Consider the following 23,786-nt stretch of genomic DNA (forward strand, 5'->3'; position numbering starts at 1 on the left):
AGCTGCATCCTTCCTTTATCTTTCCTTACCTGCTTGAAATAACTTAGCTCCTTCAGCCTCATCCCAAATGTCATATAATCCAGCCTCCTAACCATTTCAGTGCACTTCTGCCTTTTTCTTTGCAAAAACAAGCCCAAAAATATGCACTTGTTCTGGTTTATTTTCTAGGAGAAAAATAATTTCTCACAACAACATTAGAAACGCCCTCAGCTTATGCTGAGGTCAAAGGACTGTCCTCCGTCCTCCGTCCTTTGAAGAATGACAGCTGATGATGAAGCAAAAAAACGAAAACACCATCCTTCATAAAAGCCATTTTTCCTTTCTCCATTGAAAACTATGAAGTCATCACTGTGAGCCAAACTTCTGTTAAAACCCCTCTACTTCAAAAACTTTTTCTACCTGCCATTGAGGAAGATGCATTAGGATTGTTTCATAAACATTTTCTAAGTATCACTCATAGAACAAGAACACCTATAAATATCACTTCAATTCAGACAAATTTGGAAATTCAAGACTAAAAAAGCCAGGAAGAACACTTTAACTTTGTTTTAAAACAGAAAATTAAGTACAAGCATTGCACATAGTGAGTGATTAAGCAGCTCTGATGACTGAGAGAGACAATAAATAGATTTTAATTATTAACTTGGAAAAAAAAATTCCCCGAAGATTTCTACTTCCAAATACAAATGCACATTAAGAAGCAGTGGTATTCCTAATGGACAATTCCCTCTCCCAACAAGTGAGACTGCAGCCTTAGCATCCCACCTCAGAGTCTACTGTAGGGTACTGCTACAGGAATAATCACTTATATTTCTGTCAAGGTTCATTTGTGACAACTATCTACTTTTCTAAAAAATCTATTTGCTACATTACAACCTTTCAGTGCAATTTGTATATTACCTGTAACAACACCACAGTAGGGATTCTGAGAAGGTGGCTTTTCAGAGATTCTCTCCTCTACAGACCTTTTTCGTCTGTACACTCTGTGTGCATGTCCTGTCACAGCCAAAGTGCGATTGAGTGGCTCAATAAATATGAAGTCCTCATTAATCTGTATAAACCCCATCTGCAAAGGAAAACAAAAGGGAAATGTAAGGTAAGAATTTATTACACTGAGCACAGTCATGCAGGAGAAAAAAACAAACAACCGACAACACTCCATTTAAGAAAACACTTTGTTTTAGTAACTTTATGAGCAAAGTGAGTACCTTTTTATTCTACAAGTTTTTTACTTAAATGAACTAGAATAAATTTCATTTATTTCAGCTAAATCTGGGTGGGTGGGTGGCTACATGCCAGTAGTATATGCACAGTAAAAGATATGGAATGTTAAAAGTTTACTTTGGAAGACCCAGGGGGTCATTTATGTATGTACAGCATGTACAGAAAAGTCTATACACTGGTTTTAGTATTTATTATTGTCACATTTTTAGATAATGAAATAACAGGAACAATGTAAGGCATATGAATACATCCTGAACAAATGTGAAGATAGAAAAGAAATCTTGTGGCACTCTTTTTACTCTTTTTCTAATTAAAAGAACCTGAAACTATTCTAAAAAGGCAAATTATTCCCTGGTTTCCAGCAGTTATACCAGAAAAATATTTGAATGCCATTTAGTTGGTTAACTCTTCCCCTGTCCCAGCATACTTATACACACAAACACACATGAAAAGTGCACATCAGATGCACATCTAGTATTACAAGAGTGTAGTCAAAACTAAAAAAAAATACTATAAAACATACTTATATAAATACCACATAAATAAAACCCAGCTCAAACTGTTAAGCTGCCAATACACACAAGTTCCTATCAAGAGTAAAGCTGAAGACAGCAAGGTTTTGTGGGGTTTTTTTTCCCCCACATCAGCAAGACTGACAGTTAATTTCATCATTCTATAAACTTAAAAAATCTATTACACTGTTTTGCTACAGAAACAAAAAAATGTGATAGATCAGGCTAAGAGAAGCAGCGAGCTCTTCTGTAAGCTTCTATGTAGCATCAATGGACAGAAATAGAAAATATTTTTGTTTCTTCTGGAATTATCTAGGTGCCAATATCACATTGGATATCCTGTCTGACAGATGAATAAACCATCCAAAAATATCCTGACCCAAGGAAGAAAAAAATCAAAAAAGAAAATCAAAATCTTTGCATGGCACAAAAGACAATTGAATTTAAACACAATCCTTTTAAAAGAAAAAAATTCCAATGATCTTTTGGCACAATCATATGAAATAAATATGAATACACATATTTAATTTTTCAATCAGTTACAATAGCTAAGGAATGCTAAACAGATATCAAAAGGTCATCATTAAGATTGCACACAAACACGGAAGTATCTGGGGGTTTGGCTGTTCCTTTTCCTTTCTGCACTTACTTTTTAGGTTCAGTTCAGCAGGAGCTTTAAATGTCACACTCTAGAAGATTATCTACTTATATATTGCTAAGTACTTTCTGTATACCTACAAGATATCACTCCTTGAAAAGTGTATCTTTAAAAACGCTACTTTTACATAACAACTAACTTGTCTTACATAAACAACAAATGGTGTGAAAGGAATTTTTATTTAAAAGCATAGTTCTCAAATACTAGCAAAATGCATTAATTAATTTTAATTTGATTTTTATATCTAATGCTGAATTACACTCAGGCATAGATTATTTTCCTTTTAAAGAATTATTTAGCATATGAAAGATGTTGATAAATTGAATATAGAACAGGAATAGCAGCCCATTAGGTGGTGCTGCAAGTATCCCCTGTCCACCAACAGGCCTTAGTCCCCCATGAAGACTCAACCATGGAACATTTGTCACATTTCCTCCATCTCCATTCTCTCTGCTGCAAAATGAAGCCAGGGCCTTAAGATGATGCTCTTCAGACTGCCACCATTCACCAGACTTTCTGAAAAGTTACGCTAGGACCAACATTTAATGTTTTCTTTCAACTCCTAGCATAAACTGAAGTCTAATTAATTGGTAGAGAAATTCCAGATCTATTGCCTGTTTCCTGAGTCAGAAGTCAAAGAACTGAACAGTGATGTGAAGTTATATATATCCAGACGGGTAATTCTCAGACAAACCTGGATAACAAAATAATCTCTGCTGCCATTTTGACTGCTTGGGGAGGGGCGGGGGGGGAACATTGTCTCTCCAATTTTTGGATAATTTCACAGGTAGATGAAACATTAGCTTTTTCAACCATGCCCTTGTATTTTCATAATCATTACAAATGGAGTTATGAAGATCCTTTAGCAAAGTAAATACCGAAAGCAGAGAAATCAAAGCATGCATTAAAGCTTTTCAGTTTCTACACATTTTCAGATATTCAATGTCAGGGCCAATTACAGCCTTTAGACAGCTCAAATGGCAAAACTTACGTTACAAAAATGCACAGCAAAACAAAGATTAAAAAGATGGAAAAGGAAACATCTGCTTAATATCCATCTGGGATAGAACTGTGAGTTCTGACTAACTGACACATCTTTCACCAGTTTCATATGAAGAAATGCTACTGCTCACAACTACGATTGAAAAGCCTACCAGGATGCTGGACTTATCTCATGTAAAGGTAACATAGCATGCCATTCTTTCCTCAGCTTCTTCAGGTTTCTTACATCAAAAAAAAATAAACAAACTTAAATGTAGCACACATATCTCAGTAGATTTCAAGCCCAGCCCAATCTCATTTGGCAAAAAAATCCTCAGATTTTGTAACTACTGATGAACTCACTTGCTCTGTATTCTATTTACTTTTATGCAGTAAAGAGAGACGTTAAGTATAAGGGCAAACTTCAGCAGATGGGCTGCAGAACTTACTTGCAGAAAACTAACTTTTTGCCAAATTTGGATAGTGGTAAACCAGACAAATGGAAACAACACCTTTCCCCAGCACCCTGAGTGGCACAAGGCAGGTGGGGCACAGAGGGTTTGGTCAGCATGTTACAGTTTCTCCCTGCTGCAGCCTACTCTCCACCATCTTCTGAAGCCAAAGCACACAGGCTATACTCTACTTCTTCCTACTCCCAACATACCTCCCAAGGCAAGTATCAACAGTAAAAATGCATTCCCATCAGACTCTGATAATGTACATGTTACTTAGTACCAAAAATAAAAGGTTCTCTTCATTGTACCATGCAAAAAACCAAATCATCTTTACAAATCAATATTTACTTGTTTTGAAACATAATTTGGTAATGGGCTTTGTGCTATTTGTCAAATGTAACAAAACGGTGCATCAATTCTTGAGTAAACAGGAAAAAATCTTTAATTTGTATATCAGTATCCCCCTCTGAAAGTTTTTCTCCATGATTTTAACAATCCAGATTTAATTTAGTATCTTGATTCTAACAATTCTATCAGAACCTGATCTGAGCTGACATACAACAAAAAGTCTCCAGCTCTTACTAATGCAAATAATAAAGCAAGTGCAAATAACTTTTCACACTGTGTAAACAACAGTGTAAGAACGTTGTAAGCTGTTGCTACTCAAATGCATTACCACTTTCCATCTGTAAGAACCTTCATTGCTGAAGGCTGAAGAAACGTTAAGTGTTAGCAACTTCTGTCTTCGATTAACTGTGTTTCACAGCTGTGCACATCATATACACCACGCTTCCCTAGGTGGTTTACCTGTCTGTTCACTTCACCCTGCTGCATGGACTTAGGAGATATCACAGAGGGGAGAGTCAGTATTATGACTGTTGACTGGCTTTCAGCTGCTGACATAGTGATCAATCTTTTCTGGGATATTTTTTAATCATAGGGCCGTGCCTTACTGAATATACTTACACATGCGCAATGCTATACCTTAAAGCCCCCTTAAAGGAAAAAACATTTATATTGTTGTGCAGAGATCACTGGGTTCAAAGCATGCATTCAGGTACTACCTCCAAATCTGAGATCTGTAGAAACAATTTTTGCATGGCTTTTAAATCCTTCCAAATTCCTGTACTGCCCGTCTGGTTTAAGATACCTACTGCTCTGGATTCTTAAGAAAATCATTCTCTATAGGAGGCCGCTCTCATGTTTAAGACAATGGCTACTTTTTTCAAAACAACCTGATGTTGCACAAAGATGCAGGAAAATATTTATGTAGTTACTCTGCAGTACTCACTATGCTACCCATAATTAAACAGGTATTCACAACACTAAGCCATAGGCTGGACTTGATAATCTCAAAAATCTTTTCCAACTAAACTGATTCTATGATACACACAAAATGTAACCGCAAACAAAATATAGAAAATTTATCAATTTTAAATGCTCTAATTTTTTAAAGCATCTTTTTTAGTAAAAGCCTAATGTGCTCCCTAAATGCATGGTAGTGTCTTAAGGTCAGATATATCAGCAGTGAAACTCATGAACCAGACAGGAGTCCCTCCAAATGCCAGAGCTCTCTGTGCAATGCTGGTCATCAGGTGCAAGTGACCACTTTTCTTGGCCAACTACTCTCTGTTCTTGTTATAAATTCCAGCCAGCTGTAGACTCGTGGAACTTACACTGTCACAAAGCTCTCTGGTTCAGCATGTACCACTATTTTCAGAAAAGTCAGTGCAGTCTCAACTACTGTATGCTTGACCTTTGACCATCAGAAGACTTTAGTAGAACAGACAAACCAATTGAAAAATGTTGAAATTGTGTGCTTGTGGTGGTTTTTAGCACTAGCTAAAAATCACCAAGGTACTTACTCATTTCTTGCTGTGAGATATGGATTAGGAGAAGGACAAAATAGGCTTAAAAGGAATAAAGAAAGTTTATTAACAGGTCTACAAGAAAACAGAATAAAACCTCCAGAAACCTTTTCCTCCCCTTCCCAACCACTCTTTTCCCAACTTTACATGTACAGAAAAAAACTGGGATGTTAATGCAGTACCAACTATACAATAGTCTTTTCATCAGTCTTTGTAGGGAGAGGAGTTTTCTCTTGTCATTCCATGGAGAGTTCTCCACAACAGTTTTCTAGTGGCTTTTCATTTCTATGAATGGCAGCTGCCCAGGCACAAACTCTGCCATCATATACCTCCCTCCCATTTTTACACTACTCAGAGGTGTGTCCATGGGCCATGAACTCAAAGGGCACTGTTTTAAGGACGAGTTATTCAAGGGCAAAGGTTCTCTCCATCTGTCTCTGTGATCATCTCTGGAAACAGAGGTTTTCTTCTTCTCTCCCTGGGGGCAAAGGGTCATCATCAGCTTTCACTTCTCCCTCTTCATTCAAGTATCTCATGGGATCACAATTACTCCAACATCTGCTTAGCTTCACCAATGGATGCCTTTGCTCAGATTTGCAGTTTGAGTACTCATTCCCCCCAATATTCTTTCATGGATTAAAGGAGTTATTTTCCAGAACATTATTGTCCATCTCCATGGCCCTACCAAAAGAATATTTCAGTTTATTAGAGCATCTCCTCATTCTCCTTCCATCTGAGGCATGACTCTTTCTTTTACTGACCTTGATGTTTTATGCTGTCCTTTACATGTCAATCACTCCCACTTTTGTCAATCCTCTCTGGGGAGGAGATTTAGCCTGCAGGTCTCATCTGTGTAGTGAAGGGGTTAAGTCTGGCCCAAGCCACAGCAGTTATTCATGGTATCGAATTTCAGCAGGCCAGGGCAGGGTGGAGAGGTGTGGGCAAGTGTCAGCAGCGGTGGCCTGGCCCAGCCTAGGGCTGGGGGCCCCCCTGGGAAGGGCTTTGGTCCCCCCGCTGGGATGGGACCCGGAGGGTTTCCCGGGAGGGGCCACAGCAGAGCCCGGCCCAGCCTGGGGGAGGCCCCGCAGTCTCCATCCCCTGCCCGGGAGCCGCTGAGATCCGAGCCCGGGCCGCACAGGCCACGGGGGAGCAGGGCCAGCCGCACCAGAGCTCTGGTACCTTTCAAGGCCAGAAAGAAAGGGACAAGAAGTTCCCGGGCTTGGGTTTTTAAAAGGTGGAATTCACAAAGGTGATCTTATTATTCAGTGATGCAAAATGCTGTCAGTTCTCAGAACTGGCCAGCTATTGGCCTGATCTCAATCAGAGAAGAAACTCCCAGCAGCCTCTCTCAGAGAAATCACTTTCGTGGGTGTTTTCCACTTTTCTTCCGAAATGCCAAACTACCACAGTGTTCCATCCCCCTTTCTCTTCCCTTGGCCAGTAATCTCTTGCCCACTTTCTGGTTGACTAATCTGTGGCTTAAAAGATCAAAAGCCTGAACTTAACACCTGTGACAAAGGAAAGCACACCCCAACACATGAAAAGACTGAAAGACCATGTATTCTATGAAAAAATTAAAAAAATCAGAAAAGACCATTTGCTACCATCTGGACTTCTCCAACATTGATTCCATCACCCAGTACTAACACAGCCCATGCACATTATTCAGAATAAAGGACACTGTCTTGAGGGAAGGACCAGCTCAGAGAACAATTGGCTGATTCCTCTAGCAACTTACCTAGAACAATGAAAGCTCAGCTTTCTCTCAAAGTCATAAAAAGCCATTTACTCTTCTTATTCTAGCCAGAAAATCAAACATTTTAAAATATATTATACGTCTTTTATGAGCTATAGCTTTGCTTATAAATTTCACTTGACTACTGAAACAAACTCAGCTGAACTCAAACCAAATTTTCTCTTAACATCATATGCAGCAGGCATTATTTTATTATTTTTATTATACAACTTTAATTGTCACTGCTTAGGTCCCTTAATATAGGAAAAATAAAGACACAATGTAGATTATACAGTGCAAATTACCTCTGTATTTTAATGTCTTAGATCCATCCACTCATGAAGTCCAGCCCCCTATGCATTTGAGGTTTTGTAAAATAGAGATTTTCTTACACTTACTCTTATAACAGAAATCCTTTGTCACACAACATTTCTTTTCACATTTCCTTGCTGCTACTGTTAAATAAAATAGTTTCAATAGAACTGCTGCTCTATTATCTTACTATACTTATTTGAAATGTCATCTTTTAACATTCAGAAATCTTTTCAATATTACAACTTTATTGATTTATGGTCATTATTTTAGATCCATCTGATCCAGTGTCTTCACTGTTTTCCTCCTGGGCCAGCTCTCCAGGCCAGCTTTCCAAAGTCCCTTGATACTCATCCCAGTTTTATAAAAGGTAATCATACTGTATTGCAGTTTCTACTGTATGATGACAAATATACCAGCCTTTGACTGTTGCTTGATGAAAGAGGCTTTACTATAACTCTGAGATTAGCTCAGCTCTTTAGAGCCAGGTGCTAAGAGCATCAAGGTTTGTGGGTTCAATCCCTGAATGGGCCACTCACCTAAGAGTTGGACTTGATCCTTGTGGGTCCTTCCCGACTTGGAATATTATGATTATGTAATTATTCCTGTAACCACAAATTAATTCCTCTCTCTGAACATCAGCAAACAGAACTGCAAGCCACATTTCATTTCACATTTTCATTTCATTGTAAACTTGTGAAATTAAAATAAAGTTTCTATAGCTTCACTTAACGTCCTTCACTTTGATGGCTCATAATGATCCTGTGATCAGCAAATACACAATTTTTTTTCCTCCTGTCACTGTTAGCTAATTCACTAGTCTATAAAGCAAATCTATTAATGTATAAAACTAGTAAGTCACAAACAGAAGCAACTTACCTTTGGCCTGGCTACTGGCCTTTTGTCTGTTTAATTCTTCTGTGCCTCCCAGCTCAGAATGTGCTACTACAGGAAGATCAAGTCTCCACAGATTGTTACTGATCTTACCTTTGGCTCATATAAAGCATCTGAACTAGTTTTTTCATGACTACATCTCACAAGGACTGGCCCTTCCAGCAACAGAGGGGTTTACCTTCCTTTGAAAATACTTCATCATCTAAAACACTGTCCTCTCTCCACATTAATATGAACAGACACTGAAAACCAAGCAAAATTTACTGGAAGTCTTTCACTCAGCAAGTTATATTTGTGAGAGTTGAACTTTACAGCAATCATAGGAAGTTACACCAAGGGTACTTCTTCCAGTGAAAGTCTGACAGCCTCACATGGAGAATGAACTCTTTAAAAAATGGGAAAGCACAGAACAACAGACAAAAATATAATAGGATGACTATAGGTAACACAATTCCTACAATTTGCTATTTCAAATAAATTATTTATGGTTATGGTTACTGACATTCAGTTTTTATAAAAATACCTTTTTGCATCTGAATTTTCTAGCTCTACCTGGTTTTATTTGTCAGTCTTTGGAGCTACTTACTTTTCCTAAGGTATAAAGCAAGTAACATGATAGGGTTATGAAAATTGTCTCACCTAAGTAATGTGCCCACAAGTTCATTACAATATCACTTATGTTTTCACAGGTTTTTCCTTAAAAAAAAAAAAAGGCAAATTTAAAGAAGTTTACTGAAATCAAATACATGTTGCTGTTTTCACAGATTTATTGCTTCAATAGCACATTGTAAATGGAGTCCACTGTACACTCCTATTTTGGCAACAGTTATCCTGAATTATAGTTTAGCTGTAGTTTGTTTTGGTCAAATTAGTTGTGTAAAAACTGGAATGACCTCAACATTTTAAAACACAGAATTCATCTCAAACCCTTTAGAATCTTGCAGTGAGAAGGCACAGAATAGTTAAAGCATATATAAAAATTTTCAAAATCACTAAGGCACCATAACTCAAATTTCACAAAACTAAAAGACGATAAATAGACACTGATATTAAGTGAAACCTGATAGTTCTTATGATGACTCATTCTGGAACAACTATAGAAACCTTATAAATAATTACTACCCTACACAGAGTGTCCCATGAACTGTATTTGTGTGTGCTGCTCTTTCTCACCATAGATACAAGATTAATCTTGTCCAGTTTGAGGTAACTGAAGTATCTTCAATAACACTTTATTGAAAACTACTTCCACAAGGCAATTCTAAGTTCTATTTTAAAATGCTTATAACAAAAAAGTAACAAATATGAGACACAAACTCATAAAGCTAAAAGTACCATTTCTGTTGCATAGCCTTTTTTTCTAAAAAAACAGATGGCAACCAAACCAGCTGCATCTAGCTACAGATAACTTTATCACGAGGTGTCACAGGAAGACAAAACTGTTATGCATGATATGTGCATGCATGTATGATATGCAACGGTAACCTCCAAAGAATTTAAAATTTTGGGACTTGAACAGGTATGACCAGACAAAGAATGTTATCTATGAGCCAGATAAAAGCACAGAGAACAGCAAAAGACAACAAGAACCCCATTATTGATTCCATAATGGACAAAAACAATTTGAACAAAAGCCAACAAAAATCCCATAATGAATTTAAACTCATTAAAGCCACAGAATGACAGAAACATGAGAAACGTGGGTCTCATGGAGATACCAATTCATGTGACCTCATTTCACCACCATCAAAAAAAAAATAAAATATACATATATACATATATGTGTGTGTGTGTGTGTGTGTAATATATGTATAAGAATGTATGCATGAAAAGTTATCAGAAGGAACATCATGAAATTCATCTAGGATGAATCCCAAGCCAACCTCCAGCCCCTGGGATAGATCCACACCTAGCACTACCACAGACTTCACATTACATGGATAGATGGAAGGCGAGAAGATCTAAAATGGTCCTGGTGGTCCTTGAGGGCAGTGGGTATACAACATAGAATCACAGAATCATACTTGTCTGTAATGTTTTACCAAGTTTTTTATCAGTTGTCCTGATCTCTAAACCCTAGTCCAAGTCCATTATTTACCTTTATTCTGTCCTTGCTTTAAGTTTTGAATTCTCATCCTTTTCTGTCATTGACTTGCAATATAAATATTGCCAAGATACTTATGTATTCTTAACTAGCATTCAATTTGGGGATTATATATATAAACTGAATACTTAAAATTTGAAACATTCACAACTAGTGGCTACATTTTTAAAAATTTATATAAATTACACCTTGAAGCCTACTTTTCAATTGCAACATCTACAAAACAAAGAACTGCAATTGCATGGTAACATACAAAAATATTTAAAAGCAATTTGACAGAAGCACAAATACCCTAAATGCCTTTTTCCTGTTACCATGTTGCACAGCTGAAATTAGGGTGTAAATAAATACATTTTTTTACTAAGTTGCAGGTATCAAGATTCTAGATAAACAGCTATACATCTTTACATCTAGCAATCTTATCAAGGGTATAGGTTCTACAACCTTTCAAAGAGGAGGAAAAAGAAAGGGGAGACAGACTACAGAATACAGAGATAGTCTGGAAATTTGTGTTTGTAGTACATGAACTTCCACTTTCCTTCACCTAAACGGTTTCATGTTCACTCAAGAAATGCATTCCACAATTATATCTTTAAAATCATAAATTTAAAATTATTAATACCTGAAGATTTGCACTTAGGAACTACAAACTAAGAAGTGCAGACTTAGCACATGCATGATCTTATTTATTTTCTTTGTGCAGCATTCTGGAAGTTTATCAGGTACAGAAAGCCTATGACTTCCAGCACAGATAACTTAATTTTTAAAATTTTAAAACCAAATTCGCATTTCAGATCCAACTGCTACAAGGTTATCATTGAAATGAAACTCAATATATGTCAATTAAAAACCTGTTTTCAAGACACATAGTATTAATGACACACTAAAAATACCCTTGATTTTTAAACTAACTTAAATTGAAAAACAATGTCATTGATTTCCCACAGGCAACTACGCAATGATTAACTAATATTATTAAGAAAGAAGACAGCTATTGGCAAATCCAACCTCCTCATCAGCACTGTAGCTATTTAATGTTCAGAATATCCACAATTGCACACAAGGCACACTCTGTAATCCTTAAGAAAAAAATACAATACTTTCATCCTTAGATGCCTAAAACAATGCAGATTTTATGGCAACTATGACTGTGTCACAAAAGACAGCAATATGTAATGTGTCAATCCATCATGTTATAAGTTTATGGTCTCTTTCTCATCATTTCTTTCTTCACACAGTAGCTTCTATCCTTTACCTTAGAAGGTTGAACTGATCTATAACACTAACCAGAACTTGGAATTATTCCTCTCTCTCATGTACTTTTGGCTTCTATTACAGAAGAAACAGAAGCTCCATGGAAGGGCTAGAAAGCCTTAAAGGCTGACTGTTCAGGTCAGTAACATAAGATGAATAATTAAAATCATAGAATGATTTGGGTTGGGAAGGACGTTAAAGATCAAAAGATCATCTCATTCCAACCCTCCTGTCATGGGCAGCGACACCTTGCACTGTGTATACCCCTTGCATATGGGGCATCCACAGCTTCCCTGGGCAGTCTGTTTCAGCACCTCACCACTTTATGAGTAAAGAATTTAGTCCTAATTTCTGATCTAAGCTTTTATTCAGTTTTTAAGGCATTTCCCTTACCCTGTCACTCCAAGACCTTGCGAAAAATCCCTCTCCAGCTTTTTTCTACGCCTACAGTCAGATGAGAAGAGACTTTCTCAATTACAGAATGTTAAAAGGGAAGACAAATGAGGGTGTTGTTCTGGCCACAATGACGACTCTCTGTCAGTTCTGGGAAATATATGCTTAATAAAGAATAGAGACAAGATACGGTATTCCATCCTAGCTGTCTAAACACTAAGATTTAGATCTGATTTCATACTGATTTAGATCAATGGTAGTGTTTTGATAGTAAATATAAAGTTATTTTACATAATTAAGATTCTGAATTTATGCTATGTCGCAAAATCCATTGCCTATAGTCTTAAGTTACAAAATTATTTCTTTTTAAAGTAATAAAGAATGCATGGAGTTAGAGCCACTAAGGAGAAGACAACTAGAAGGCAATGTCTGCATAAAAATAAAAAATTGTCTACCTAACTTATTCCGCTTCCCTTGCATTAAAAAATCACTATAATAATTACAATTATATTAAAAGAACAGAGAAGATTTCCTTTACAGCTCTAAATGATCATCTACAGATATAAGCTTTTTTTAAAAAAAAGAAAGTTCTTTCAGTCGTCTCACAGCATCTTGGTTTTCAGGTTTCATTTTTTTGATCTGTCCTTATGAGAGCTACAGAATTAGTTTTTCATTTTTCTAAGTTCTCATTTTCATGTAGGCATATGTTCCAAGAAGCTGGAATTAATAAAAGGGCCATGTCTTCAGTTTGGTTCATTAAAAACACAATGATCAGAGCTGACTGTGGTTCCAGCACAGCTTCCACATGAATAAAAAAAAACTAACCACCATTACAAAAGGAAGCATTAACCAACTACCAAGGCTGCTAAACATAAGCAAAAAACTAAAAAGTATCAAATGCTTGCATACTATGGACAAAGGTCTTCATTTTGCCCCCTGTACAATCCTGTATTAAATATACATTTTAGGTGGTTGCATGACTGCAACTCCATTGCTGGTGCATATAACAACTGACAAATGAATAAAAATGCTTCCTGTCTCTTGCCTGAAATGTTCTGAAAAGCCTTACTTTATTTTCCTTCAAGAAATATGCTGGGGCAGTATGTTCAAGCAACCACAGATGACTAATATAGGCCAATAAAATAAACTACAATCAAAATGAAAAGCAAAGTACAATTATATTTGAGCAAGCCTGACACAGCCTTTACTTGCAGAATTCAAAGAAGAACTGAAATAAAAATCCATTTACAAAATAGTCACCTAACGTGTAAATTTTGTCTATCATGTTGTCCTAACTAAGTAAGGTATGATGTTAACAACCATTTGCTTTTATTCATCAAGTACATGCTATATAAAATGGAACACAACCACTGACTTACTGTTAAAAAAAATAAAACTCACAAACCCAGCCATAACTCCTTTCCAGAATAAATACAAGAGCTTCTATATAGTGAGCCAGGATTTAAAAAACTTTATTCCATAAAACTTAAGTTAAAAATTCTTTACAATGAGCTGGTTTAGTGATATTTCAGATTACTTATTTCACAGCAATATTTGAGTAGTTATTAATACTGTCCAAGAAAGACTGTTTGTGGAGCTAAACATGACTAGTTATAGAAAAAAGCAACACTTATGAAAACATATCACCTAAGGAAAAAATCCTTGCAATTAAAGACTCAGTGCTCATAAAGATGTTCCTTTAGAACATTTTGGTGTAATAGGAGTAACTTCAGCAATTCTTGTGGTAAGACTGAAAACCACTCTCTTGGAGTATGAATCAGAGAGCTGTACCTTTAGCTAATGAAGCAGCTATTAAATCCATTTCTTTAGAGCAAGCCTGGATTTTATCCCATCAAAATATGAAATGGTATTTTATGGATGAGCACTAAGCATTCTACACCTAGTTGCATGCAGGAGGTTAAACAGGAAATAACAACTGTAATCTGCATTAGACAAAACACCTAGACTAGTACCAAGAAGACCAATACAAAGATCCAAGTTTAAATTGATTCATCCTTGCAAGACACTTAAATAGTGCCTACCAATGAGTTATCATCATTCAAATTCATGTGCTTTCATGGTAGCCACAGAAGGATATGGCACAGTTCCAAAATGCACCATGATTGTCCATAGAGAAATTTAATCTCTGCTAATCCTTACTGAAATATCTATCCACGACTCCATTATCTTGTTTTGTTTTTTTTCTGACAGAGAGGCTGAACTGCTTCTATTATTCCTACTATTAAACATTATTTAATTCAAGGCAACACTCCATGAAACTCAGTTTCACTCAAATCTGCAATTTGCCAAAATTACTAACTGTGGAAAGCAGTAATTCAAGAAAGGAAAATAAAATATATTTATAGGTATAGAACTACAATTCAACAAATAAAGTTAGTCCTTCTATAAAATAAAGTTATGCTTAGGGTTTTTATATCTCTATCTAGAATTACATTAATCCAAACCAGACAGCTTTAAGAGAAATAAGCAAGACTCCCACAACATTGTTTTAAAAAGTTGAAAATATATAAAAGTCATATTCTTCTATGACTCCTAACTGATTTTTTTTCTAAACTATGCAGTTTTTTTGCTTTTAACTTCTAAACCTAAACCCTTTTTCCCTTTTTGGGGGGAAAAAATATCAATTTACCTTTTCATGCACAAAGAATCTAAAGCTCTGCTATCCTTAGGAAAGAAGGTACAGTAGCAGATTATTTTTCAAGAATTATTATTGAAACCAAAAGAAGAAATATAAATTTGGATCATGTTTTTCTTCCTTTTAAGTTAGACAGCTTGATTTTATGTGCATAAGAACACAAATTATGATCAGAATGGAGCTTTGACATTAGCATCTTGAACAAAGTACCATCAGTTTGACTGGCCACTTTTAAACAAAGTCAGTTATATGAAATAAGCAAAGGATTTATTACCCAACATAAAGCAAAAAGGAAAGGAATTATTTCCTCCCATCATTTCCAATGCAAATGATTTCATATGGGAAGCAAAAAAAACCAAAAAAAACCTAAAGAGACATCCAAGAAATGTGTTGTTATTATTATGCCTCCTTAGACAGGTTACTACAGAAAAAACAGCTAATCAGACAGAAAAAGGGAAACATGCTATAACTATCAGCCAGAAGCTGGAAAACTAAGCTTTTTATATGCCTAATTGCATCCATTTTACTCTATAAACCCTCTTCCACTTAAAACTCACTCACTACCCTCATGTGTTTCTAAATAAATATTTGAGGTGAGGTCCACCGATGTCACAAATAAACAAAAAAGACTGGCAGTCTCTTATTTAGACACAAAATCACTTACGCAATTTCCTGTCTCCTAACTTACAAGATTGTCAATTCTCAGAAAGTTTCAAAAGTTGTGCAAATTAGAAGAGTTTCACACAAAGCTTGCAACAGAAACACATACAGACAGCTTCATGTTTAAGAGTATTTTTCAAAAGAAAATTGAGTAAGAACATAAATATAAGGAGAATATGCTTCCTTTATGATTTCCCTTTTATCTCCTGTCTCTCACTTCCAGCGTACTTCATACATACCTTGAAGCACAGTTACATCTGAGTTTTCAAGGTTATAATCCAATTTCCAGGCTAATCAGACAAAAACAAATAAATCCAACCAACTACCCAACCAACCAAAAACAACAAAAATCCAACAAGCCAAAAAAAAAAAGAAAAAAGAAGAAAAAGAAAAAGAAAAAAAAAAGAGTACTCCAAATTTTAAGCACATCTGAAGCACAGTTTAATGTGTTTCATATAAAATAAAATATAAAAGATGGTATTACTGCAATGGCTGTAGCTATCACCTGGGCACTTCTACCACCCAGCATCCCCTGAATCCCAGAGGGACATAAAAGGACATTTACTTTGGAGTGAAGCATAAAAAGTTGTCCCCAGATGAATGAAATCACAGGAAGAAATATCTGTATTTTCCTTAACTTGCTGCTATCTAAATAAGCTTGCCCTGACTTGACCCAGTTAAACTTCTGACATCTAATGAGAACTTAAGGTAGCACAGCTGAGATCATAAAACAAGCATATGCAATTGTTGGAAGATAATCACACAGAAACTAAATCACTTCACAAGTCAGTTTTGGGCACATTTCTACATTTTTGGATGCAAAACTCATTCAGAAAATAATTCTGAGTGAAGTACTGGTAGACCCAAGAAAAACATTCAACAGCACAGGCTTCCAAAAAAATTTTATTTCTATTCACTTACGTGCAGATGTATGTATTATTAGCAGCTAATGTGAGGAGATTGATTTCTCATTCTAAATCAACTGTTCTAAAATTAACACTAGAAATATTCTTCATTCTTTTACTACCAAATAATACTTATTGCTTATTTATGATGGCATACGAGAAGCAATAAAAATAAACAAGAAGACCAGATTGTCCAGGCAATGACATGTTAACAACAAAAGTTTAACTGAATAATGCACTGCAGATGCACATCTGATCTTAAAACTAATATAGATGTTTTGGGCTGTTGGTTTATAAAAATTTGACCAACTACCGTCTGGATCTGCAATATAACACAGATGCTCATGCACATGCTCAGTGTACTTCACACTATTTCCACCACACTGTTGATTCTGCAAGGAGAAACCAACCAGCCCTCCCGCTGTATCCCGAAATCACCTGGGAGATCTGAATAAACCAAGGAAAGACACACATAACCCACAGAAAAACTTCTGCAAACATCTCTGCCACAAATCCAAACTGCTTTGTCTCACTTCTTTCTATTGAGGTAGCTCTCCTCATCACATAGCAAAGAGGCATGTATGTTCACAATTCGAATACTACTTCTACATGACCATTGGTTTTCACAGACTCCCCCTTGAATATGCCCATCTTCCATCAATCCCCCAGCTCACACACCTAATGCTTTCTCTTGTTTTTCCCCCCATATTTCCCAGCTCCTCCTATTTTCATCTTATTTAGCATGGAGATCATGGATGCTGGTCATCTTTCCCCTGTCACAATCCATCATTAGCAACCAAAATAATCTCCACTCCTGCAAGAAAACATTTTACAAAGAAAGACAAAGAACAGTCCTTTTAACATAATATTACAAGGGTTGCAACATGGAGAACATTTGGTTCTTTTAAAAATCCTGGTTCATTTGCTAGTGAAGAAACAATTGGCAGATACATGCGGTATAGGAGCCAGGGATACATGTTCTGAAGAAAATGTTGGTTTCACTAATGTTAGCAGTAGTAGCTGGAAGACACTCAGTGCTCTGCCTTTTCTTTTGAAAGCTACTAAATGTTTTTTAAAGACCAAAACTGCCACGAATTTACTAATTTAATTAATGGATTTACACAGATTTTATGATTTACCATCTCACTTCTCTATCTTGAAAAATATCCTTGATATTTCTGTATGTTAATTACAATAGGCAAGGATCACAAGTGATGCAAGCAATCTTTTTTTTTTTTTAAATAAAGCCACTCTAGAGATAGTGTATTTCTCATTTCTAATTATCACTCAGAAATATGTTTCAAAGGAAGTATTTCTACTGAAACCAAGCACTTTAGGAAGAAAGCAGGTGATTACAAGCAGGATTGGAATCACAAATCAAACTTGTCTCAGGGTACAGCACCTGCATGAGTGTAGGATAGCTCTTAGAAGAAAGGAATCATTACCATATGGTCTGAGGCATGGTGTCCCGAAATCTCACATACTATGCAACAGTGTTTAATATTAAAGGAAACAGAGATCATTACAGTTCAAAGGTAGTCTTGGCATAAGTCAAACCTGATTTTCTAAACCTTTCAGTTTTATATTAACGATACTGTTCCTATGTTTAGAAGACTTATCCTTCTTATGAATTAGGAAGAGTTCTCAGATACACAAAACAAAAATCTAACCAAAAAATGTTTCATCCAGAAAGATAAAGAAGGATAGCAACAGACTGCAGCACCAGAACCCAGGAGGGAAAACAGAAACAAAGAGGGTTTATTCCTTTATCATTAAGCAGATCTTTGTTGGTTTATGGCACTTAATGACAGTAATAAAACTTTTAAAGGGATGCCATCTCCAGTACTCCTTTTCTTTATTAAAAAGAAAGAAAACAAAACAAATCCCACCCCACAACCTAGATTTAATAGTTCTGTTTGTAATTAGCTCCCTGTTCAGCAAGTTTGTTACTAGCATTACTAGTGTTTTGCTTGTACATATATGCTAGTTATTTCAGCTGGCCACAGTCACTTCCTCCATTTTAATTTTCTTGGGTTTCTCTACTGTGTGCTTCATTAGATTGCCAACGTGATATTTTAATAAAGAGATTAAAATATAACAGAGAGAATACAAACACAGCAGCTAAGCTTTCGCTGGAGGCAAAAATGTGGCAGATGCGCCTCTGCCTAAGCATGCCACAGTAACTTCACGTAAACAACTTGTTTTGTCCTGTTGGAAACCAGACTTCCTACAGGACCGGCTTCCCTCCTCCTTCCCACCTTCTGTTTTCATGTAAATGAAGGAGGAACAACCTAGGTGTGTTTCAATGCAGACTTGTTCATCAAGGAGCACTACCACATCTCAGTGATTCTTATGAGGAGATAGCACTAATTTTTTGTCCAATGCTTTATTTTCCCAGGGACATTTGTTTTTTGGTTGGGTTTGGGGTTTTTTTCCCCCCAAGGAAAAAAGTCTCAAAACACTTTTATAACAGAGCAAAGCTGCTTTCAGTTCTAACATTTCCACTCATGCCCTACCTCGCCCACCAATTTATACTGATTACAAATTTTATATTGCCCATTTAAACATGTTTAAAACACAAATAAAGCACACTTTAAAGTCAACAAAGCAAATCTTGTCGAACCTGGGAATTCTCAGTATGGGATACTCATAGAGTACCCTCATTCTCACTTCTATTTCTGTCCCTTTCCATAAAGTTTCCTTTCTCTAACAAACTCATAATGAAACAGTTGGCAGACTCCTTCTATGTATTCTCCCTTCATTTAAGGATCCCAGGAAGGAGGGTGAATAGAAAAGAGTGTGTACATAATTTTATCCTGGCAGCCTGTAAGGATAATCCTTATCAATTTTATAATCCTCCTTCTGCAATATCAAGCTTTAGCATGTATGTATCATACAGACCATAAAGACTGTTAGCATTCTCTTTTCTTTACCTTTTTATGAAAAATTGTAGGTGATCTCTGTTTTCTAATGCTTACCACCAGCATAAAAGAAGCTGTAATTGTCTCAAATTTCTTTTGGAAACATCTGGTGTGGAAGTTACTCAATATGGATGTGTAACTACAAGGGTCACTGAGGTGGGGAGGAAGGGGCACTATATTTGGTTGACAAAAGGCTGGGTATTTAACCCATTTCAGCTTGCATGTTGGGTCTGTATGATTCAGGATGTGTAATGGGGTAGTTGCATTTAAGCCTGATAGACTGTAATAGTACAGCCTCCCAGGGTGATATATGAAGCCCAAATGTATGAGTTGTTCTGACCACCTGCTCCCAGAAGCTGACAAAAGCAGGGATACTCACAAAAGCAAGATTTTAGCTTGCATGTTCACTGCACAGCAAAGAGACTCATTACTCACACCACATGCAAACAGCCTATTTACCCTCAATCTATCAGAGCCTATGCCAGGAAATGAGTTCCAGCAGGTTAGTATTTTGGTTGCACACTGAAAGCTGTGCAACCAAAAGGAAGAAGTTCAGTACAGCTCTACAAAACTGTCTGAGTTGCCCAAAAATTCAAGTATACTTGCCATATCAGGCACTACTCTCATTGCAGGAATCACAAGGAAGTGTAACTAAAAACTATATTCACTGGGATTTTCCCACATAAAAATGTTGGAACACTGCGGTGAAAAACCCCATGTAGGAAGGAAGATGTCAAAACACAGATTCTGCCTTTTCTTAGGCTGAATCCTACCCACACAAGTGATTGTGTGCAGAGTTCTAGGAAGATATAAACTTCTCAATGGATTTTACTACTATTGCTCATTCCAATTTTATTGTGCTTGCTCTCACACAAGCTACCAAGATAGGTCTTCAGTGGAGGGGTACCAAATAATAATTCCAGTGTTCTAGAAGTTCTAGTGTCCTGAATGTAAGGGACATGGGAAATTAGAATAACTTAAGAAACCTAAAATATTTTTAATTGATCATGTGTCATTCAATTACTAGTAGTTAATAACAATAATCTTCAAAACTAATCTTCACAAACTTTGTGTCAGAAGTAAAAAAAAAGCCATACATTTCCTGTGGAGTTGCTTCAGGGTTTTTTTTAAATTTTACTGAAGTGTTATACAACATTTCCATGAGCCAGTAAAGGCACATACGTTTTTCACATCCTTATTTACTAGTCTTATTGTAAAAGTAGGACATTACAATCAGAAATACTCACTGAAATGTTGATCTCCAATGATACTTGGCACATTTCTGCATGGCACAAAACAACTGTCATCCATTCTTTTGCTGATGCTGGCAGCATTGCTCTGGATAGTGCTATTTAGGTGAAGTACTGGTCTATAAACTATTGATCAGACATTTAAATATCTGCTTGTTACTGGCAATGAGGCCTAATAAAAGCACCGCATGCTTCCACAGAGAGAGCTCTTCCCTGGACTGGAGATATGCTAAGACTTGTTCCAATTCAAGCCACTGTGAAAATGCACATTATTTATAATTGCAAATAATATTTTTTACATAGATTCATCAGAACTATAAATATGCTATTTCTAGATTCACTTTCTTAAGATCCAGTGAAAATCAGATGAATTTTAAAACTTCTCTCCAGAAAAGTAATGCAAATGTCAATGTTGTCTTCTTAGGTAGAGCTCCAGAGATGTTCTGTTAGACAACCTGCAAGAAGCTGAGATGAACAGCATAGCAGCAAGCAGCTGCATTATTCTGTCTGTTCTCTCCGTATGCATTTGCTCCTGTTTGCACTTCCTGAAAGTCTAAACATACTCCATTGCTTTAGAAATAAAAAGCCATTCAGATACTTTGTCAGCCTAAACAAAAATAGCTGCTCTGTATTTATTGCAGATTGCTTCAGTCAAAAGAAGAAACATTGAGGCAATCCCTGCCTGTCAGTACACAGCCACAGAGTACTACCTAAGGAATTCATTACTAAGAAATAATTGTAGTAACACCTCTCTTTTTGAAATGAAATGAGTAGGGGATAAAGCACATATTTGCTATGTTTACAGCACAGTGTGGAAAAAGCAGTGAGACTACTTCAACTTTCATTCTAGCAGTAGATAAAGAACCAGCAGTCCTATTTCTTCATTCTAAGTCCACAGTAAATTTCTCCTACAGCATTCTATAAAAAATTACCATGTGTATATATATATAGTAAAATATATATATATATATATATTACCAGCCACAAATAAAACTGTTCAATAACTTTTGACATGATTTCTTTCTTATTTCAAATATTATGTGGGAACACAAGCAAACAGAAGAAACAATCGTTTAAATAATTAATGGCCCAGCTCTGCAATTCATCACTTTCCGATGAACAATCTCACTGGCATCAGCAGGACTGTTTACATCCTGGTATTTGGCTAACCATGAACAAGAAGTAGGGAGTCAGCATACAGATGGGAGAATCCTTGGAAACCTCTCCTCATTCATCCTCCCAGAGCACCAGTGCAGAATCCCAAAACGTACTCAGAGTAAATCCCACTGAGATCCAAAGAGATGTAAGCATCCACAAGTGTTTTCACCAAGGATTTGGAGAGGACTGTCATCACTGATCATGTGAGCTATGAGACTGCACCAAGGTCACCACGATGAAGTTGCTAGATAGTCCATGCATATCTTCAATCTTTAGATACATTAGAATATAATCATTGAATTATATTTCATTTGTCAAGATTAAGTGGCTGAATGAAGACACTTCTGAATGCTTGCAGTCAGAATTTGGTTAATAATTTTCTAGCAGTACAGCTTTCATTTCTCACTTGTATTTTGGCATGATATGTTAGGAGCCCCTTTATTATTACCCCTCCATACTGGTTCTTGATAAGCACCTTGAGGAAAAAACATACTACTGAAGCTCTCAAGACCTGTGAAATGATATGGGGAAGCTTTAACATTGTCCTGTATGTTAGATGCTTTACGCAACTGCAACCAGTGAAATATTCAAAATCTAAATTTCAGCTTCAGAGGGATAAGATCCCTAACATCTTCAGCAATTGTTCTTTCAGTGTACAGAACTTGATAACTACACAGACTTCTTTTTTTTTTCCCTGTTTCCTGAATATCACTGGCACATGAGGTCTCTGTGTGCTTTGAGAAACTGAAACCAATACCAGCATCCTATGAGGATGGTTCAACAATTTCACTTAAGGCCTCTCTTTAATTTATTGAAGATGCAGTACCTTTTGACAAAACTAGTCCCACAGCAACAGCCATACCACACTGCCAGGTATAACCTTTCCCTGCAGATGATGGCCAAACTACACTCTGTCACTCTTTCTCCTGCGTGGCATAATCACTGCTATCTGTCAGACTACACCTTATTTCCGTGGTCAGTAAAAAGACTCACTAAAAGGCTATTTCTGAAGAGCATATAATGAATGGTGTAATCTAATCTGCATGTTGGCCCACATTTGACTTTCCAAAGCGTATGCAGCTTACTAAACCTAACCCAATGTCTGCAAAGCTTGGAAATGAGAGTATATCTAAGACATTTATATTTTCTCTGAAATTTCTTTATATTTAAAATGAAAAAATAAATTCTAATTCCGGCAACTACCATAAAATGTTTGTGGGGACAAGTTTCAATGTTAGTTTACATATTAAAAAAGAGAATGTAGTTTGAAATATGGCTTGGCTCTATTTGCAGGCTCAGGCCTAGATGAAACAGGATGGAATATCCAATGCATGTTAGGATTTTTTTTTTTCAATACTCTTGGAAACTCAGCAACTTACATAATATGAGCAATGACTGAATAAAGCATGAAAAATAGTTTAGGATTTGTTATGACAACTTTGACATAATAGCACTGTGCCATTTTTTTTAACTATGCCTAACACAGCAACACTCTCAAGAAGAACAGCTGCTTAACTATTTCACCACAAACAAGACAGTGCAGTTGAGGATCATGACAACATCAGTTGCCAGTTTGATTAGAGATACACAGAATACTTTATGTTTCAGCTGCAGTTTTCTAGAAGGGGAACATGATCTCAGCACATGCATGGTTAGATGGCCAAAGGCTTTGGAGTAAGGAGGTCTTCCTAGTAAAGTCTAACAGAACCAAAAATTGCTAATGGGGTTCTTATGAAACTGGGATCTATCCAAAAAGTGAATTTCAATTTATATAATAAATCAAAGGTGTTACAGACATGCAATGAAGTATGTGGATGGCTTTTGAGTAGACATAATAAAAAGGTGA

At 36.3% G+C, this 23,786-nt stretch overlaps 1 protein-coding gene across 1 annotated transcript in view; it reads right to left on the reverse strand.

Annotated features, from left to right (window-relative positions):
- ADAMTS19 (ADAM metallopeptidase with thrombospondin type 1 motif 19) overlaps positions 1-23,786 on the reverse strand; it is a 137,902-nt gene that overhangs the window by 110,735 nt on the left and 3,381 nt on the right. The window contains exon 3 of the mRNA XM_015615418.3: positions 901-1,066. Coding sequence (XP_015470904.1) covers positions 901-1,066 — 166 coding nt within the window. The remainder of the gene's footprint in view (positions 1-900; positions 1,067-23,786) is intronic.

Source organism: Parus major, chromosome Z, assembly GCF_001522545.3.
Source record: "Parus major isolate Abel chromosome Z, Parus_major1.1, whole genome shotgun sequence".
Classification (NCBI taxonomy): Eukaryota; Metazoa; Chordata; class Aves; order Passeriformes; family Paridae; genus Parus; species Parus major.